This window comes from Rattus norvegicus, chromosome 10 (genome assembly GCF_036323735.1).
Source record: "Rattus norvegicus strain BN/NHsdMcwi chromosome 10, GRCr8, whole genome shotgun sequence".
NCBI lineage: Eukaryota > Metazoa > Chordata > Mammalia > Rodentia > Muridae > Rattus > Rattus norvegicus.
In genome coordinates this window covers 34,064,465-34,085,533 of record NC_086028.1, presented here as the reverse complement: position 1 = coordinate 34,085,533, position 21,069 = coordinate 34,064,465, and the positions used below count along the sequence as shown (strand labels likewise).

Genomic DNA, 21,069 nt, shown 5'->3' with positions numbered 1-21,069 from the left:
CAGCTAGCAGACCCTTTGGGGGCATACTTCAAAAGCAGACAGAATATGAAGAGACCTCCAATTTCAAGGAAAAAAATGAGAAGCCCAGGCTGTTTTTAAGTATCTATGCAGCCTCAAGTTATCCCCTGCCTCCTTGTCTATTTCCTGGGCTCACTCTAACCCAACCAGCATCCAGGGCAGACCACCGCTGCAGAGTCTGGAGTCTGGTATCCCCTGCTGCCTTAGGGTCAGATGAGGCTGGGAGGGGTGTTGAGGAAGGCACTAAAGGACAGAATAGTATCTATCCCTTATAGAACCAGTATCTTGGCTGTTTACAGAATGCATCCCATTCTAATCCTGGGTCTGCCCAACCGTCCCTATGTGCCTGATCAAGCTCACCTCCACTGTACCTGCCTCTCCTTCGGTGAGACCGCAGCAGCACGCTACCGGCAGTGCTCAGAACAAAGCATTTGGCCAGTGACTGCTAAATACATTAAGTGCTGAGACCATGAAGTCCGGACAAACTACTTCCCACCCCATGGTCAGGGATGATGCGCCTTCTCCAATCGGTGTGTTTGTAGCTACAAACAATGGGCCATCTCCTTTTAAAATCAAAATACATGTTAAATAATCCACCTTAGAGCAACAAGGGGAGACAAAACCAAGGCCTCAAAGTGGGAAATGAATTCCACTCTACACTCTGTATCCCTAAGCTCCCAAACAAGGCCACTAGCTCCCACTTCTTCCCTTCTGGATAGAGCTACCACCAGTGGCAAGATCCAAATTTGATTTCATGTCGGTGCCTTGGTTTTCAAGAATCAATGTGTTTAAAATAAGGGGGTCAGGGGAGGGAGGTAGCCCAGATAACAGAGTTCTTTCAATGCAAGCAGGAGAACCTAAGTTCAACTCAGAACCTATGTAAAGACGCCAGTTGTGGCAACACCAGGAAGATGGGAGACTGGTGGGTCGGTCCCTGGGTGGATCATTGGCCAGGCAGCCTAGTAATAACGGGTAAGCTCTCTGCCAGCGGGCGACGTCTCAATAAGGAACATGACGGTATTCTGAGGAATGTTCTAACTCCCATAAAAAGGCATACATTTGTACACACAGACTCACACACACACACACAGAATAAAACTTCCCAGAGAGATTTCTGCCTATGATATGAGTGAAGCTGCAGTAAACGCCAAGAGTGGGACAGACATGCTCCAGTTGTCAGTATAAATGGTCTTCTCACTATCACAACCGGGAGCCTTAAGAGCCGCCACACAGCCTGGCGCGAATCTACTGCAAACCCTGGATTCACGGGCAGCCTGTGGACTTGCCTGTGCCAGCGAAGGGTGTGTGGCATAACTTGGAGGGTTAAGATGCTGGAGTTTTGTTACTTTGGTTTTGCAGACCACGTCCCAGACCTACTTGCCAACTGAGGACTCTGTGAGCAGGTTGAGATTAACAGCAGGCCTGCAACCTAGGACCCTCCGCACAAGCTAGCCTTGCTACCTCATCTGCCCCTGCCCCCTCGGCCCAACCCCATCCTATTTTTCTTGTCATTCTCTTTCCTTGAGGTCTCCACTTGCTTTCCCACCTGTCTAGCTCTTTCCTGTAGACTTTACTCTCTCTCTTCTCCTCTCCCACCCCACCCCCTTTTACCTCCTTTCCTAGGACACACACACAGACACACACACACACACACACACACACACACACACACACACACACACTTTTCAGACAATTCAGCCTTTACTTTATTTTTGAAAATAATTCTGTAGATTCCATTTTCTTCCATGAAACTAAGATCAGGCAACAAACAAAACACACAAATTTCTTTCTCTCTAGCCTGCCACCTGCCCCTCGGCCTGGGAAGATGTGGGAATGCTTAGGAAGGGCCACAGGTGTCCTGGTCTCAGCTGCTGGTGACTTTGCTGAGATGGCCACCAGGAACAAGCCCTGTGGGAGGAGGCTGTACCAACCCCAGGGGAAAGAGGCGTGGAGCCCACTGTCCCCCACTAGGCTGCCACTGAATCCCCCTAAAGAATGCAAAGGGAACTAACTTTCAGAAGTGGGGGGCCATGGGCAAGAAGAGGGGTGCCCAAGTGTAGGCTTTCCGCCTGTCATTGTTCCTGACAACTGCTCCACCACGGGAGAGGTCTTGCTTTAGCTCCTACTTTCCATCTCACAACACACTGCTCCACTGCAGGACAAGAAGAGCACTGGCAAAGTCGGCAGGAAGAGAAGCCAGGAGGCAGTGACCCCGGCAACCCGGCCATGCAATCTAACTCTGACAGTGAATCCCTTTGGTTAGTCTCAGTTGGCCACAAATCTATTCCTTCTTCCATAATCCGGCCCCACCCTGGGGAAGGTGGAGAAAGTGGGGAAGGTACATAAAGTGGGCTCATGTACTAACAGGAGCCAGATCAGGGTGGAGAGGCCTGGTCAGGAGAGCTGGAGTGGCCAAGCTCTCCGCAGATGCCCTTGGAGAGAACTCAGGACACTACAAGCCTGGTCCAACAGGTCCAACCCTCCCCACACCACACAGTGGTTTCTTGTTCAATATGCCCCGAACATACCACACAGTACTCCCTTGACAAGAGGAGTATAACCCTCATCTTATGATTTGTGCACTAGAATGCCACTTGGGGGAAGGCCAGGACAAAAAGGGAAGATCTATAGATCCAAGAGGAAACACTGGCAGAATGGTATAGCCCAGGGCCTGCAGGCTGCCTCGGCTCATCATACGGCAAGGAGACCCAGGAGGGAAAGGCAGGTGCCACTAATTCCAGCTAGGATCATAGCCATTCCATGTCTCTGGGGGTGCCAGGTGGACACGCCGACCCCGGAACTGGAAAGTGACAATGCCACGGTAGCCAGCTCTGGGGACACCAGACTTGAGGTCGTCCATGACACCCAGGGCCTTAGCAAAGGCCTTAAAGCTGTCTCTGCTAGTGTACTGTACCCGCACCTCCCCCAGTTCCTTCCGATCATTGGTCCTCACTTTCTCCACCTGCAGCTGGGGGGCACCATAGACCTGGGCAAGGAAGTCCCGGTCATAGGCCTCCCGCTGCAGGTACGACAGGTCCAACTGGGTGAAGGGCACGAACTGCTGGTTCAGCTTGATGAATTTAAGATGCTGGTCAAAGAACTGCCCATGGCTCACACCCTTGCGACCAAATGTCATAGTTCTTGAAATTTCTGGACGAATACAAGCCCGCCCCTTCCGCTGCTCAGGTCTGCGCATCCAGTCGTCCCAGAAGGCCTTGGGCCACTTGGGCTCTAGTTCTGCCCAGAGATCAGCCAACAGCAGCCATCCAAGGCCAGGAAAAAAGTCTGTTCGATAGAGCAGCTCAGGTTTGCTGGAGTCCACCATCTGCTCCTTACCATTATCATTCCAAGCCGACACACACCAAAGGGAGGGGTCTGCTTTCAGCAGCGGGTAGGTGGCCTGGAAGTACTCGAAGAAGTCCGGCGCCACTTCCAGATCATCCTCCACTACCACAGCAGCCGGGAACTTGAACTTGTTGAAGATCTGGCCTAGCGCCCAGCGGTAGTGCCTGGCAATCTTGTAGTAACCCTGGAACTTACGGTGGTCTGGCTGCACGGCAATGTTACTCAGGTCTGGCTGCCGGATGTGTGTGACAGCGGTGCCATAAGAAGCAATGACCTGTGCTGTCTCTTCATGCCCACAGTCTTGACTGACAATAATGGGGAAATGCTCAGCAGAGGGCCGATAGTGCAACAACTTATCCAGGCAGCGCCGGACAGTGCTGCGGTCACAGGCAATGACCAGAATGGGGATCACAGCTGGTGAGGGGGTCCCAGGCACACGGGGCCAGGCTGGAGGGGCCACGGTGGGAACTCTCCACCTCTGCCTCCACAGAGAATAATGCTCCTTGATCTGCTGCAGTAGTCCCCGCTGCCGCTCCAACTCCGCCTCGGCGTCCTCGGCCAGGTGGATGACCTCACGGGTGAGGCTGGCAGGGTCATCACCAAGGGCACTGTCTGAGGGCAGCCTGCCAGGTGCTGGGCGTGTCCAGAAGAAGAGGAGCAGCAGGGCATTCCAGCCCACAAAGATGATAGCACCCCAAAGCACAAGCCCTGCAGACTGCTTCTTCAGCATCCTGGCCCCCGCAGGGGAGGGCAGGCAAGGGGGCGCTCAAGGCTGCCTGTGGCTTGCCTGGCTCAGTTCCCCCGCAATCTAAGGGTTTATTCTTCTAGGCTGAGAGTGGGAAGTAGCCATGTACCTAAGGAGGAGAGAGAGAAAAACAGTTGTTACCACAAGTTTGTATAACTAACACAGCACTGGGGAGAGGCTGGGCATAGGTGAGAGACTGAGGAAGGAGAGGGTGGCTGACTGCAGGATCAAGTTGACATGCTCCCTCCACCACTTCTAAATGAGCTAATGGGTCCTCAGAAAATGGTGTAACTTTGACAAGGGGGCAGAGAATGATGCTCGTGGACTAGAGCCGAAAAATAATGTAACAAAATGAAAAACTCCAACTCCTGGTTCCCTTGCACATAGGTCTCATTTCCTGTCTCTCATCCAGTCTAGTTCAGAAGGAGAGAGAAGACCATTTAACCCCCATTCCTCAAGCAAATTGCACTAAAATTACTGATTTTTTTAAAAATTAAATGTTAGAATTGACTTAGTAAAGAAACACAGTGGGAGAAAACATTTGTCTCTCTGTGTCTAGGTCATTTTGTTTGATACAATGATGTCAGAAGTAAAGCTAGGCTGCCTACAGCACTCATGTTTACAGAGGCACTTCCCACAATATCCAAGTTATATAATCAGCCTTGGTGTCAGTGACAGATTAACAGATACACAAATGTGGTTTAGCTACACAATGGAACAGTGTCAGCCAGAAAGAACACAATCCTGTCAAAAGAACCAACGATGACAAGTCATTGTGTTCATCAAGTTAAGCAAAAGTCAAACATGAAAAAACAAGTAACGCATTTTGGTAACACTGTGTTAACTGTAGTAACACTGTGGTAACAGTGGTAACACTGTGGTAACTGTGGTAACACTGTGGTAACTGTGGTAACACTGTGGTAACTGTGGTAACACTGTGGTAACTGTGGTAACACTGTGGTAACTGTGGTAACACTGTGGTAACTGTGGTAACACTGTGGTAACTGTGGTAACACTGTGGTAACTGTGGTAACACTGTGGTAACTGTGGTAACACTGTGGTAACTGTGGTAACACTGTGGTAACTGTGGTAACACTGTGGTAACTGTGGTAACACTGTGGTAACAGTGGTAACACTGTGGTAACTGTGGTAACACTGTGGTAACTGTGGTAACACTGTGGTAACTGTGGTAACACTGTGGTAACTGTGGTAACACTGTGGTAACTGTGGTAACACTGTGGTAACTGTGGTAACACTTCAAAGTAGAGAGGACAAGGTGATGCCACACTTTAATTCCAGTACTTGGGAGGAGGCAAGCAGGTCTCTGAGTCTGAGGTGGGTCTGGTCTATAGACAAGTTCAGACACCCAGGGCTACATAGAGAAACCAACAAGGGGTTGGGGGTGGGGGGGAGAAACAAAGTAGAAAAGATCTAGATTATTAGAGAAAGGAATGGAGCCTGAGGTCCAGGAAGAAATGCAAAGGGGAAATAGAGAGGGTGGGTACAACCAAAGCAAAATACACACATCTGTCTGACAGTAATATATTAATTTTAAAAGCCAGGGTATACACAATTTCAATGGTTATTAATCAGCCAATACAAGTAGACTAAATGAAACAAGTGGAAGCTGAAATAAAACTGTTTGATGAGATTGTAAGGGTTTCTAGAAACAGTTACACTATAATCAGTGGTAAAAACAACTAACATACAAATATACTCACATCCACTCTAATAACCAGGAGTAATGGACAGTTAAAATCCCATGAAAACAAGAATACTTAAACTTCAGCATTCAGAAACTTGTATAAAGCAGAATTACGATTTCTGAAAAACAATTCAACAGCTTTTTCCTGGGTTAAGCCATACTGGACCATCAAAAACCTCAATAAAAACGCGTCTGCAGAGGCAGGCAGATCTCTGTGAGTTTGAGGCCAGCTTTATCTACAGAGTGAGTTTCAGGTCAGCCAGGGGGCTATGAAGTCAGAGAAACCCTGCCTTAAAAACAAAAAAACAAAAAAGCTTTTGTATAGAGCTACAAAAAAAAAAAAAAAAAAAAAAAAAAAGAGCTCTCACCAGAGCTCTCAAAAAGAAGCAAACACATTAGAATATCTAGGGAAGTAGTGACAATGAGTGTTGAGGAGGGGCCTGCTCAATAAGATATCAAAACAGTACCCACTGAAGGTCGGCGGTTAGATGGTTATAAACAAGAAGACTGTCTAATGGACTACAACAGGGCTGGAATTACTACACAGGCATTTGGGAAAATGCAAAATTATATCAATATTCAAGAATAATTACCAAGTTGCACCACAATTTTAAAAAAAAAAATTAAAAGCAAAATAAAACAAAACAAAGACACAAAGTAAAGGACAGGAGGAAACATGCTGCACAGAAAGGCTTTCTAATTATGACTCAAAATCTTGGTGTAACAAAAGAACGCTGCTATTCCTTACTTGAAGGACTGTTACATGGGTAGAAATAGAACAGGAAAGTCAAAGAGCAAACTGAGTGCTTCTGCAGCACCAATCACAGATACACAATATCACACTAGGGGGAAATTTAAAAAAAACTATGGAAAATGAACCAGTAACGGTAACTCATAAGATCTACAGTCCTTAAACTTATCAAAAATGTTCAACTTCAAGCATAAGCAAAATGCAAATTAAAATTATATTGAGATGATATTACTCATGAGACTGACAAAAAAACTTAAAAAATTAAAAAATTAAAATCTGATTTAAGTCTCTTAGCAACTCCTGAAGTTCTCAATTTGGGGCTTGAGGAAACCAGTGAGGTTTAGGTGAGTGGATATACGCATTGTCTTGATTATGGTGATAGTTTAATGGGTGTATATGCATCAAAACAAACGCTACCTTTTAAATACATGTGTTTACTGTGTGTCACTTTCACTCCAACAAACCTCTTCTTACAGAAAAGACACTAAGGGTCTGAGAGACGGCTCAGTGGTTAAGAGCACTTGTTGTTCTTAAAGACCAGAGTTCAGATCCCAGAGCTCACAGGTGGCTCACAACCATCTACAAGTCCAGTCCCAGGGGATCTGACACCTTCTAATCTTCAAATAAATGCTTACATACAAGGAGGCAAAACAGACACCTAATATAGAAAAAATAAATTAAAAAAATTTAAGTCACTAATCATAAAGTAAAATTGGATGCAGACCATATGTTAAAGGGTAGATAGAAGCTGATAGCCATTGGGGTATGTAAGAGAGAATATTCCAATTCTCAGGGAATACACACTGAAATAGTTAGAGGTAAAGGCCTATGAAAGATGCCCTCAAGTAGTTCAGAAAAGAAATTACCATAGCTACACAGACTGAATTGAGCAAAACATTACCAACAGGTGAACTTGAATAGTATCTATATGTCACTCTGAAGGACCATTTTTATTCCTGAAACTTCTTTTTTTCCAAGTAAGTTTCTTAAAAAAATAAAATAAGGCAACATGGAGTCCATCTCTGAGTAACTTCACACACTAGCATTGCCCCGGCTGGGCACGTGCAGTAAGGGAAGTAGAGATGAGCATGTTTACCTGGAACCCTCAATCACATACCTGTTCCTGCTAGACTCTTGGAAGGGCCAGGACTCCAGAAGCCTTGCTCTGCACCTACCCGCATGCTCTACTCTAGCTAGGACCTCGGATCCCACATCTATTCTCTACAGCCCTGTCTCTCCAAGCCCCTGCCTGCCCCCACCATTGGTCTTCCTCCTAAAAGCAAACACCTCCCCCCCACCCCCACTGCATACACACACACATTCCAGAATGCCATATAGCGGAAACCTTGGGCCATTTCCACTCAGCTATGTCATTACACTACTTTCATGGGTGTCAGTCCACTTCAGAATGTGGTCAATGTTAAACTTTCCCTGAATTCCCATGGCCAGGATTTCAGGTACCCCCAACTTCCTGCTTTCTAAATAGGTGATCAAGTAGGAAAAAGTCTTTAAAACAAAAGGTTGGGAGAAAGACAAAGAAACAGAGCGAAAGGAATTACCTGTCTGTCTTCTGGGATAGGGGCGTGTCCTTGACTTGTCACTTCAGGTCTCCCTGCAAGTTCTCAGAATGGTGGCAAATCCTCATGCCTACTTACCCATCATGTGACTTTACTGTCAAATGATATCGTTTTCACTGGATGTTGAAATAGGTGCAATGCACCCAACTAGCGTGCAGATCAAAGCAAGCCTGGATTGCCTGTCAGCAGGATTTTTAGCAAGTCTACAACCACTTAGAGTGGCTGGACGGCCCACAGAAAAACCTCTCTTGGGCTCTTCGTATCTTCCTACCCTCCTCCTCAGCCCTTCTCCATGAACTCCCCAACAATACTTGATTCTTTTGCCACGAGAATGCACAATCCCCTGCTGAAGGCCTAGCTGCCTCTCCACACAGACCCATCAAGAGTCCCTGTGTCATGTTCCTACATGCTCTTCAGGGCAGGGCGTTCATCCATGTCCGGATGTCAGTAGTGTATGAACGCAGTGACCGTAAGCGGTGCTCTCTACAGCAGACGCCATGTCTAGAGGTGTGATTCTTGGCTGGCGGGGTGGACAAGCTCCTCCAGGGAAACCTGCTCAGAGTCCCCTCAGGCATCATATGAAGTTGGTATAGACTTATAAGTAATAATAACAATAGTAATAATAAGCAAAGCCAGACACCCAAGAAGCAAGGTTGGCATCCGCCTGTGCCTTTCTCCATCTGTAAGCCTCCATCTCCTCACCTCTCAGATGGAAAGAGAAACTGAATACCTCAGGAAGTTGCTTCAAGGACTGGATGAGATGATCCACAGCGTATTTAAACAGTACAGCTATATAACAAAATAAATGCCAAGATATTCTTTCTTGATGCCTTCAGATCATAATAATGCACCTGCCCGTCACCATCCACACCAGTGAAACCGGCCAAAGACAACACAAGTGGGACCAGGGCCATGAACTGCCAAGCTACTTCAGCATCTGATGCACCTGCGACCTAAGCAGCGTCTCCAGTGTGGGTGCCACAGGTGCAGAACCCCACCACTGACACTTCCAATCCACAATGCACTGAAAAAAAGTTTCCAAAACCCATTTGATAATAAAATCTCATCGCCCCTCATTTGGTAGCATCTGATCTAATTTGATGTGAGGCTATTGATCCTCTCCATTCCACTCGGTGTCTATTCACATTTCGCTACAGACAGAAACATGGTAGAGCATGGTGCACTGTTCTGATTTTATAACAGAGTACACACACCAGATTGATTTTTTCTTTAAGAATTTCATGTAATGTATAAATTTTGATCGTATTCACACATACAGAGAGAGAGAGAGAGAGAGAGAGAGAACCCACCCACCCTGTCCTCTTGTTTTGCACTCCAATGTATGCTGCCCATACACTCATGGGTGTGGAGCCATTCCCTGGAACGGGGTGGACCTACCAGGAGCGACATGTGTTTTCATTACTTTTTCATTCATTTAGATGACTTTCACAGCTCCCCTCTCTCCTCTCCTGCCATTCCCACCCTACCATCCCCTTTCCCTATTCCTTCCTCCTCTTCTCCTCAGAGAAGGTGCACCCCTCTCCTCCCCTCCCCGCCCCCGGGAAACAACCTGCTCTGGCACATGAAGTCACATCAGGACTAAGCGCATCCTTCCCCACTGAGGCCAGACAAGGCAGCCCGGCTAGGGAAAGGGATCCAAAGGTGGGCAAGAGAGTCTGTACCAGAGAAGTACCCACTCCAATTGTTATGGGACCCACATAAAGGCCAAGCTGCACATCTGCTACCAATGTGTAGGGGGCCTAGGTGTAGTCCACGCATGCTCTTTGCTTGTTGGCTCAGTCTCTGTGGGTCTTTTTGTGCTGCAGGAACCACATCTTTGAAGAAAACTCAATTTTCTCTCCCGCTGAAGCCAGCAGCTGTCCACAGCTCCTGTCAGGGGTTGGGGCTCACAAACCCCTTCCCACTCCGTTCAACCTTCTAACTTCAAAATGTAAGCAGCCCCAGAAGCCTCAGTTACGCCTGGGTTGAAAGTTACCCATTCACTGCTGACAGTTAACCTGAATTATTTATTATGAACACTGTTTCAAGATGGACCCTCGGATGTAGCTCCCCAGCTAACCTGACCTACCTGTGGCTTTTCTCTAAATAACCTTCTGATAGCAACAGAATCTTGAACACATTAGTATCAAAAGCCATCAGAAGCTGTCACTGCCCACAGGGGGGGGGAATTAAAACATCTTAGTTGGACAGAAATGGGCTTCACAACAACATATTTTCATCCCCATACAATCTCATTTCCAACCATGGAACATGGATGAAATACAGTATGTTATTTACTTCCCCAGTAACTACTGTTGTAGACTGTTGTCTTTGCTCCTGAAATGTTACCCAGTACCCCACCTAAGAACATTCACATTTAGGCCGGTGACATGCCAGATACAACCACGCCCCTCATGACTGCTCTTCACTGCACTCTCTATATCGTAACGTATCCGAGACCATGCTTCCTTAGCTCTTACCTCACTCTTTAAGAAAAGCGGCTCTGTGTCCTCTACGCCTGCTCTGGGGCTTGGTCCATGTGCACAGTGTGATGAGAGATTGCATGAAGGACCATTTGTAGCATTAACTAAAGCAGGGAGAATGAAGATAGACACAGCAACAAAAGTGAAGAACTGTGCTTTCCAGAGATGACTGCCACACCTCCCCTCCTGTAAGCTCCTAATTCAAAATGATAGATATTCTTTCCTTGGGAGGGCGGTTCCACATTCCCTCTTTGATTCTGAGACCTAGGACTCCGGAAGTGAAGCCCTGTGACTGCAGTAAGTCATCCTAAAGGACAAGACAGCTGCGTATGACGGAGCACACCTACAATCTCAGCGCTCAGGAGGCAGAGGCAGGAGAATCCAGGCTACAGATCAGGGCAGGACATTGAAGGCATTCCAACTGATAGAGTCAACCACAAAGTATGAAAGGGAGCCAGCCCCACCAGCCTGCAACACGAAAGCCCACAAAGTTTGAGATGACTCATAATAGCAGTCAGTACTGAAATCAGAGAAAATGGAACGGATACCTGAGAAGCAGGCGAGCTCTTCTGACCTGCTATTCAGGTCCTCAGCCCCAGTTTAAGACTGCCGTACTTACACCCACTTCTTACCAGTATTTTTTTTGGCAAATAAATTATTTCAAACCTGATTGAGGTAAAACTGCAACAATTATCTGCTTCCTTATCCAATGTCAACAGCTGACGAATTTAGAAAGTGAGGCAGTACAGAGAGAAGGACCTGGCTGTTTTATATTGGGACCTCTGGTTGGAAGACTCAAAAGCTGAGGCTAGCCTCCTGTAGATGCGTGTTCCATAACACATCTGTAATCTGATATTGATGTTAACTGGGACACTGGCTAGAACACCATCGTGTGTTCCTTCCATGTGGCCCAGTCTTCCTATGAACTCAGTGGCTGGGTCCCAAAGAGAAGGAAGTGCTCCAAGATTCAACAACAAGGTCAGTGAAGCCTGTTCTTTAGGAAGCCTTGGCTCACTTTTGCTTTAATCAGACCCTATGGAAACTACTAGTCCCTACCATTCCTAGGAGACAGAATGAGGCTGCAGAGCTGGCTTAGCTGTTAAAAGCACTAGCTGCTCCTCTATAGGACCCAGGCTCAACTCCCAGAACGTAAATGACAGCTCGTAACCCTCAATGACTCCAATTCAAAGGTCTCTTTAGGCCTTTGAGATCCCCAGGCATGTAAGGCTGTACAGACAGACATGAAAGTAAAACATGAATGCACACATTTTTTTTTAAAAGAGAGAAATGAAAATGGAAAATCCTACCAGTGAGTGGGAAGAGGACAAAGTTAAACTACAACGATATGTGGAATGGGAGATTTATAAACAAGGCTATCGGAAAAAAATATTTTGCCATATTTTCCTTTTAAAAATAGAATATCCTAGACTGGGCATGGTGGACATGTTTGATCACAGCACTCCAGAGACAGAGAGGCAGGTGGATCTCTGTGAGTTCAAGGCCAGCCTAATCTACACAGCAAGCTCCAGGACAGCCAAGGTGACATAGAAAAACCCTGTCTCAAATAAGTAAATAACCAAACCCAAACAAACAAACAAAAAAAGCAAGCAAACAACAGCATACAATATTTATCATCCCTGACCTGAGTTTTTAGTAACTCGTTTCTAAGATTTGCCTGTAATGTACACACTCAAAACTTGCTTTCATTTCGAGGAGATTAGCGGGTGGACCCACATCCCAAATTTGCACCACGCTGGGGTGAGAACTGAGTCTCAGCATCCTGGGGCCTACTCCCATTCTAATCTGAAGTACTTCCTAAGAGCAGATTCCTTTCTACATAGTGCAAGCTTGCCCACAGCTGATGATTCTCCTGCCTCAGCCTGCAGAGTTCTGATACAACAAGCTGCCAAGACCAGATCCAGCTCCTAACACTCTGGACTCCATACTTGCCTCTCTCTGTCAAAAGTGACAGGTAAACAGCAATGGTCAACTCCAACCAGGAGCGGGAAAGCAACTGTTATCTCTAGCCTTAAAGCTGCATCCCGAGGCGAGGCGGAAGAAACGTTAAGGAACTGTCCCCTCCTGTCTCTGCTTTACCCGTAAGATAAAAAGCACAGCTCAGAAGTGCAGAGCACACAGTACCCATTACAGATAACAGCTATCTCAGCGAATTACTTTCTGTTGTTATACTCTGTGTGATAGACCAGGCTCCATAATTTCAGAGGGACAGAGGAACTGAGAAGAAGACCGAGCAGATGTGCTAAATAATTCAAGGATAAAGAAGGTAAGACCTAGGAGGGATGCAGGCTCTTCACCTGGGGAACTGGTCAAAGAGATGCAGTACAATGCTACACAATGCCTGGCAGGCGCGCCAGGCAGGAAAGCCCTGAGTCAGTTACTTAAAGAACCACTGCTTCAGTTCCTCCTCTGGAAACAGACAAACTGACTTTAGGATGAGAATGTCAATACCCTGATGTCCTACGTAGAAAGTTAGTTTAACCTGTTGCAATGACACGGAGTTTGAACACACTGTAATAGAGCCTTCTAAGAAACAGAAGCAGGGATGTAATATTGCCATTACTGGTGATTTCCATACTAAAAAGCCAAGGACTGGTGACTGGAAACAGGAAGACCCTAGAATCTAGAACACTCTAGTCTAAATAGTATTAGAAATGAAGACAATAAAGCTGGCCAACAATATTCTCAAGCACAAGAGCCATTACAGTAGTAAAGGTTAAGGAAAATAAAGCTTCACCAGAAAGCCACTCTTCCATGGAGACACGACTGGGTGGGCCACAGTCCCACTGAACCACATTTTGTAAAATGGGGGACTCTATACCTCTTGGGAGCCCCCTGTTCCAACTATATTAGCAAGGAGGCTAGGAAAAAAGTTTTCTTGCCAAATTACATATTTTAACATTGAGTCAAATTTTCCTTGTGTCTGAGCAAAAAAAAAAAAAAAAAAAAAAACCAGCCTTGGTAACTAACTACTCTGGGGTGAGGTTTGCACAAAGTCCACTTTCTACTCCAGCCCCCCACTTCTTCAGGGCGACCCCATCTCTCCCTTGCCCGCACCCACGGTGCCCTCCAACCGAGTTTCACAACAGACTCCTCCGGGAGAAGCCACCCTCCCTCCAGCAGCTAAAGGCCGGGAATCCTGTGGCTGTGCGTTAAGTTACCACTTCCCCACGCGGGGGAGACTGCGCGCTGCGCGGCCCCGGGCGGGCCGCCACTCTCACCGCCCCGGCTTTAGAGCACACTCGGGACTCAGACCTGACTCCCCTAGCTGTGCGGCCTCCCTCCTCCAAGCTCCTTGCCCTCCTGGGACAATCCCCAGGACTGAAGACGCTGGCGTCCCCGGCCCAGCTCACCCGATCGTCTCAACTCACCCTGCCCGGATCCAGGCTAGCCCCGGACCGGCAACACCCAACGCTGGAGCGGCCTCCTCCGGTCTGGCTGGCCTTCCTGCTAGCAAGCAATGTGGTCCTTCCCCGGGAGGGCGGGGCGGCGCTCCCCTAGCCCCGAGGCCCCTCTGTTGGTCCCCGCCCTGCCGCGGGCGAGTCCGCGCTGGCCCCTCCTTCCGGGGCCTTCCTCTACTGCTGACTTCCTGATCACCGGTCAAGATCTAAACAACGGGATTTCCCAAGTCCCCAAACTTAAGAAGGCAGTGGTAGCAAAGATGTTTGGGGGCCCTTTCCCTCTCAGTCGCAGCTCCTGTGTAGATGAGCCAACCCCACTCACACCCTCAGGCTTGTCCTGTTCAGATTTTTCCCAAGTGTCCCTTGTACAGCCCAGTGAATCTAGAGCTTCACCAACTTTGAGGGGTACAGCACTTGGTGGTGTTAGAAGCATTTCCTCAGCAAAAAGAGCGTTCACTAATCCCAGTAAGAACCTGGGAACCATTCTCTATATGCAAGGGAAGTTGCAGGCTATTAATTTGAAAAAGGCAGCAAGAGAGGGGTGAGGGTGTGCAAGCAACAAGTATGAGATGCAAAAGGGAAGCTAGGGAGGAAACACCTGCTGCCCAAAGTGGGTAAGAGCCAGCTGGCCGTTTCATTTCTTTCTTTTTCTTTTTTCTTTTTCTTGGGGTGGGGTGGGGCGGGGGTGGGGGTGGGTGCCCCATTATGGGTGGGGAAACCAAAGTTAGGCCTGTGTGCGGGGGTAGAAGCTCAGTCCTAAGGAGGGAAAGAATCACAAGCTTTTGTGGTAACCCTAAAAGTGAATAGGGGAGTGCCATGTAACCCCTGCAACTGTATTCCTTTGTACTTCAAAGCAAAAGAAACATGGAGAGAACTGGGAGGAACAGGGAGACTCATCAGGAACCGGCTGAACAGAGTTCTAAACAAGGAATACCTCAATCAGCTTCAAGCAGCCTGAGAGGGAAAGGAAAGATGAAGACCAAGAGCTTCTGGGCCTGACTTGGATGTCAGCAGTGGCCCCAGAGCACAGACTGTTTTTGAGATCTAAGCCCTGCATAATTAGCAACTCAGAGCAAGCCACATCTCACTGGTTGGACCGTTTTGTTTTTTGGTTTTTTGTTTTGTTTTGGTTTTTGGTTTTTTTTTTTGCTTTTTTTTTAATCCGAAAGTCTTCGAATCCATACCTTCCACTCACCTCTACTATAGTCTCACTCCCTCCCACACCCTGCTGTGCCTGAGCCTTTGCCTAAGCCTTGGCTCCCACCACCCTTGGATCTCTCACCCAAGAGGGGAGCAGGAAACCACAGGCCACTCCCCAGAGGGTACTGCCAGTTGATTACTTGATACACTCAACCTCAGCCAGACCCTCCTACCCACAGACTTCACCGGGTGTTCCAGAGCCCAAGGTAAGGAGGACCTGTAGGTATGTGTTTACAGAGTGATCATTCACTAACTTGTTCCTACAAGACACCAGGAATGATGCAGAAAGTAGGGAGTGTCTTAAGGGCTCTGTGGGCAGAAGAGGACGTAAAACAAAATTGTAAGGAGACACTAGGTAGAGTTGCCCTTCTTTCTAAGCCTGCTTTCTTGACCTTTTTATACACTCTCCCAGCATCTCTGCAGAGCACAGAATCAACCCGTTCTTCAGAGGAGTCTGAGGCTCTGCGTCTATGTAAGCTGTATATGTATATATGTCTATGTATATGTAAGTTGTCACAAGTCATGGCCAGATTTTAGATGTAGGCATTCCAGCTTCCAAACCTGGCACCCACGTCCTTGAGAAGGACTGCTGAGATGGCTTTGTGCCCATGTGACAGGGACACAGTGGGGCAGTGGAGAAACCTTTACCTGAAGTAGAGGAAAGGGCTGGCTGACACTCAGTGAGGAGGACACACCACACTCGGGTGTGTGGGTGTGGTTTGGTGTGTGGGTGTGGTTTGGTGTGTGGGTGTGGTTTGGTGTGTGGGTGTGGTTTGGTGTGTGGGTGTGGCGTGTGTATGCCCACCACTTCCAGTTTAGCTGACTGCACAGACTGTGACAGGAAACTCAAGCCCATGTTTATGTACTTCAGGCCTCTTTAAGGGACTTACAACCTTCACACTCAGTGCCCAAAGTGTGAGAAAAATGACCAAGTTCCCCGGCAGTGTGAAAAGTTGGGAAACTGGTCTGTAGATACCCAAAACATAAGGAGCACAGATCGCTATCCTGAATAAACACATACATAGTGGGTGCTGAAGATCGTAAAGACTAACCAGGCCAGGCCATGCCAGATTGATTTTCCTGCCAAAGCAGTTAGACAGGAAGCCGGTCAGAACACAGTAACTCCCCACCACATCTATCTCTACAGACCTTTGTTTAAATTCCAAGGCTCACAAGATGATCCCCAAATGCAAAAAGGCTACCCCCCCCCCGACAAAAAGGGTACAGCATAGAATTGGGATTGGGTAAGTTTTTACACAGGAGTAATAGAAAGCATTTGGTCTAAGTAACAAGAACATGTCAGGACTGAGACCTCAGGTTCTACAGAGGTTACACTGGGGAAGAAAGTAAGAAATGGGAGCTGGGTGTCTGGACGCTGGGGATGAGCCTGGGATCAGATTATGTGCAAATGGAAAAACAGGAAGATCAAGTCACAGGATAACAGAGAATTAAGACGTCATATACTTGCCTGCCTACTGTTCCACCACCAAAAAGTAAAAACTTCCAGGAAATCGCCCCTCACAAACTACAACTTAGATACCTGAAAGTGTTTACAGTTTGGAAAGGATTCATGCTCTGAATGTCTGAAGAGATCTTGGCTTAAAGGCATAAGAGGAAGCAAGACCAAAGTGTTAAACTAGCATTTTAGTATCCTTTGTCATTCCTCCTAACATGTCTGTCCCAAACCAGTGATACGGAAAGGAACTCAAACTTATTAACAGTAGACCACTGAGCAATGCCTCTGAAACCCTTCATTAGCTACCTGCGCTTCCTTTTAGAATAAAGTAAGGTCTAAATAAATCCAGTTAAAAATCCCCATACAATGTGTGATTAAATTTATCACCAGTCCTGGCTAACAGCCTGACCTACTTGAGTGTGGTACCCTAGCACTCTGGTGACCTCATGAGAAGGTTTGAAAGAAATGTCTGACAGAAGAGTCACCAGGCTCTGGCAGGTGAGAGACTCTAGCTCAAGTTAAAGAGGAGAGGACTTACCAGAGAGGCTGTCAGGGCACCTAGTTTCTCTCTCCCTGGCAGGCTGATGGTGAAGTCAACTCAGCCCTCAACTGCACAAATGCTATCAACATATGCCATACCCCTTAGGTGAGCTCTTCCAGCTCAGGGCTTCCACGGCTCCTCCCCAAAGTAGAAAAACATGCTCTTCCTTAAAGGCAGAAAGCAGATAACAGACCTGACACTTTGGATAGCATACTCACAATCAATGTAACACACCTCGGTGGGCCAGGAGGGTCTCCTCAGTAGGATGAAGAAAGTCTTCTAGAACATATCACACCCTACAGGTGGCTAAGGAGGCATTGCCATAAGAAATCACGATTCCCCTACATAAGCAAAGATTGGCAACTGTGCATTTATTGAGGGAGAAGGGAGGGTGACACATCCAACTACGATTCATGCGTAGAAGCCTGGTCTGTCCAGACAAGAGAAAGCTCGGAGCCAGAAGACCTACTCAGGGCAGACAGCCCAGCCTTCAGGCCACTGAGAAAAGACAGGGACTCCTATGACAAGAAGAACAGTCATTGTCATCGGTGACTTCGACGTCTCTCTGTAATTGACTTGAAGGCTCAACGAGTCTAGCTAGCCTTGGCCAACACACGCTGCCTCAAATTCCTACTCAGTCCCTTGCCTTTCGCTGTTGACTTTACCACTAGGAAAAGCAGGCACCTTAGTATAAGTAAACTTTAAAAGAAAAAAAAAAAACATTCAAGGAAGGAGCAGGTGGGTACTTAGATGACTAAGGACAAACTTGCTTGGGTTATGAACAACCTAAAGAGAAATAAAAGCCCAAGAGATATCAGTTTGGAGGCAGTTGTCACTGCCTGACAGCAGACTGGGATATGACAGGGGAGAAAAGGTCCAGCACCCACTCCAAGAAATACTTAAAACGTCTATCTCCAAAGCTCACAGGATCCCTCAATTTGTTTCCCTAAACCTGTCCACCTTTATATAGCATGATGAAACAATCGCCAGGCGGTCTCCTTTCATCAGTTATGTCTGCTATGGCTCCAGCCAACATGTTCAGTCAATACAAGAACGAACTTTCATCCAGGGCTTTTCTATGTGTTACAATAAACAAGAAACCAGGAAAAGTCAATGTTGCCGTTTTATATGTACAAGGCCCAGGGTACTTTCAAAATGCAAAATTATTCCGTTTGTTCCTAGTAGCAACCTGACTGAAATATCTTCTTGTGTGAAAAGAACAGGACAGAGATAATTATCATATCTCAAGTTGCACATTGACCAGGAACGTCTGGGCTAGACCACGGATTTTACTGTTCCCCAAACTCAAGCTCTGTTTTTTTGTTCTTTCCATGAGATTTCGTGACCTAAGCTTTCTTACTGGGGAGGAAGGAAGCGAGATCATTTAGTAAGTTATCTAACCATTTCCTATCCTCCAGCTCCCCTCTCCACCTCCCTTGAAAGTCTTATTCTGTTAACAGATTCCCAAAACAGAGCAGTCAGCACCGGCCAGAGTCATCCACTTCAGCCTTAGTCCAGACGGATTTGAAATCCTATTATCTCACTGGAGGAAAGGCTTTTAAAGGTAACTAATCCAACAGTCCTCCAGAAGCCTGATTTCCTTGCAGGCTCTCCTTGACCTAACCTCACAATCCTTTACCAGCTATTCTCTGGAGCCTCAGTAAGGAACGGGAAAGAACGACTCTGCCACCCCCTGAAAGAGTGAAGTAGGGTGCCGCTTCCTGTGCACCATCAGGATAAGGGTTTGTTCTCATCAGGACACAGGAGGTGCCATGACTTCCGACATGGCTGCGTTCCCATTCACATTTCCTGCACAGCAACAAGGCGCTAAGTGAGACAGTAACAAACTTACCTTTCTTTTCTTCTCTCTGTTGCTTCCCTGGAGATCAACGCGCAACCCCCCCTCCCACCCCCCTGCCTAATACTTCATTTCCAAAACTGAGAATCAGATCCACCAAAGTACAGCTTCTCTCCACTTATCCAAGTCCAAGGTCCATGGCCGTGTGGACCGTGATGGGGAGGAGTCTGGGGGGGAAGGGGTGTGTCCGGGCCCCTCCCCCCCCACGGCTGACTTCAGTGTCCCTCCCAGGTGCGCGTTACATCCCTTCATCCAGCTGGCTTTTAAAGCTCAGAGGCTAGTGGTTGACAGATTCCAGGGACTGTGGCATCCCTTGCTGAGGCAAGAGAAAATCATCCACTGGTCCACTTGTGTTCTGCTGGGGATCAGAAGAAACAGGCTTTAACACCGACACGGCCCAGGCGGCTGATTTCTGTGTGAACCTGCGGAACATTTAAACAGTATGACACTCTAATCTAATACATGCACAAATGGACTTCTAAGACTTCCATATTTACTACACTCCTTTACCATGTTCAGTCAACAAACTCTAACTACTCCACACAATTTGTATATAGAGTATATACTGTATCCCCAGCATTTCGAGCATGTGTGTTTATGTGTTTGTGATATGCCTATTCTCAGTACAGAAATGTTAACCAAAAATACTGTCAGTATGGGAAGACTGTCTTCTAAAAAAAAAAAAATACAGAAAATAGGGTCTACTGTTCTCTAAAACACCACTTACTAATCCTATCTCTCAAGCTCCTCTGGGAGTTCAGTGTTTTAATCTCCTACCTCCTGTCAACTGGACTAAATCCTACCCAGACCTAGCCTCAGGCATTCTCTGCAACCCTCACCTCCCCCACTGTTTCCAAAACTATGCCAAGGATGTAATTCCCAGTTTCTTTCAAACTCCTTCACAGGGCCACTCCTGAGAGCACTCTCCTGGAATATTGGAGGCCTGTGTCCTGCTTGTAGTAGCCCTAATTTCTCAGTTTGAGAGCCCTCCCTGTTGCCCCATCCCCTATGAGTGTGTACACACACACACACAAACACACACACATAAACACACACACACACATAAACACACACACACACACAAACACACACACACATAAACACACACACCCCTCTTCCTGTAGGGGCGTGGCAGACACATGACACCCCCCCCCCCGAACTTAACTCCTCCCACCCTTCCCTCCCGAACCCCGCGCTCACTGCTCAGCTCTCAGCGTTCTTACAGCACGGTGACACTGAGACCCTCCCTATACTCAGAAACCTCCCTTCCGCTGCGGCTAGGACTCAGTCCCTTACTGCAGACTGCAGGGGCTCCTTACCTGGGCCCCGCCCATCGGTCCCGGCTGGGAGCCTCGGCCCTCCCGGCTCCAGATCCAGGCCGGGGCCGGGTCCCAGCCGCCCGCAAGCCCCACCCCCTCGACCCCCTGCGGCCCGGCCCTCCCCCTCTCGCTCCTTTTCCCCTCCCACCAGGCACCGCAGCCACTTCCGCCTGTCCTCCGGAAGTAGGTCCTGGGTAACCGCTGGTTCCCCACTTCCCCGCCCCATTCGCCAGGTTCTTGCCCGCCCATCACCAACGCCGCCAGGGCAGCACCAGTTCTACAGGGTTCTCAAGGTGAAGGGCCGGCGTGGCTGAAGGGCCCGGTGAATATGTAGCGGAGGCTCAGGGCCGGAGCGGTACTCCGGGGGGCGGGGCGGAGGCTGAGGCCTAGAGGGGGAGTGTGCGTCACTCAGTGCGGCGCGGGAAGTAGCGCGCTTGCGCCGCCGGTTCTCCGACCAGTCGCTCACTTTGATGCTCCTGCGGCCGGAGGCGGCAGGAACTAGGGCTGGAAGTGGAGGCGGAACCTGTGCGGGCTGCCCTGCCTCTTACCTCAATGCAGGAAGGTCGCCTAGCAACTGTCTAGTTGAAGTAGCTTCTGAGGTCACGGACCCTTTTTAGGCCTTCTAGGCACTCTTTATGCTAACAGCCAGTAA

The 21,069-nt window shown here is 47.9% G+C and overlaps 1 protein-coding gene across 10 annotated transcripts; it reads right to left on the bottom strand.

Annotated features, from left to right (window-relative positions):
• Positions 1-1,700: 1,700 nt before the first annotated feature.
• Positions 1,701-20,986, bottom strand: Mgat1 (alpha-1,3-mannosyl-glycoprotein 2-beta-N-acetylglucosaminyltransferase). 10 transcript variants are annotated; one of them, XM_063269940.1, is made up of 4 exons: positions 20,884-20,971; positions 19,093-19,520; positions 10,622-10,728; positions 1,701-4,217 (listed from the first exon to the last, which is right to left on the bottom strand). In XM_063269940.1, exon 4 carries the CDS (start codon positions 4,091-4,093, stop codon positions 2,750-2,752), a length of 1,344 nt encoding a protein of 447 aa, XP_063126010.1. In that variant the 5' UTR covers positions 4,094-4,217; positions 10,622-10,728; positions 19,093-19,520; positions 20,884-20,971; the 3' UTR covers positions 1,701-2,749. The 10 variants fall into 10 exon arrangements, with proteins under 10 accessions (XP_063126010.1, XP_006246246.1, XP_006246247.1 ...); XM_006246184.5 differs by lacking the exon at positions 20,884-20,971 and adding an exon at positions 20,418-20,551 and having other exon boundaries at positions 14,014-19,520; XM_006246185.4 differs by lacking the exon at positions 20,884-20,971 and adding an exon at positions 20,418-20,551.
• Positions 20,987-21,069: the final 83 nt, after the last annotated feature.

Bases quoted from the DNA above. Each gene is read 5' to 3' on its own strand.
- Mgat1 (XM_063269938.1), bottom strand. From the start codon at position 4,093: ATGCTGAAGAAGCAGTCTGCAGGGCTTGTGCTTTGGGGTGCTATCATC.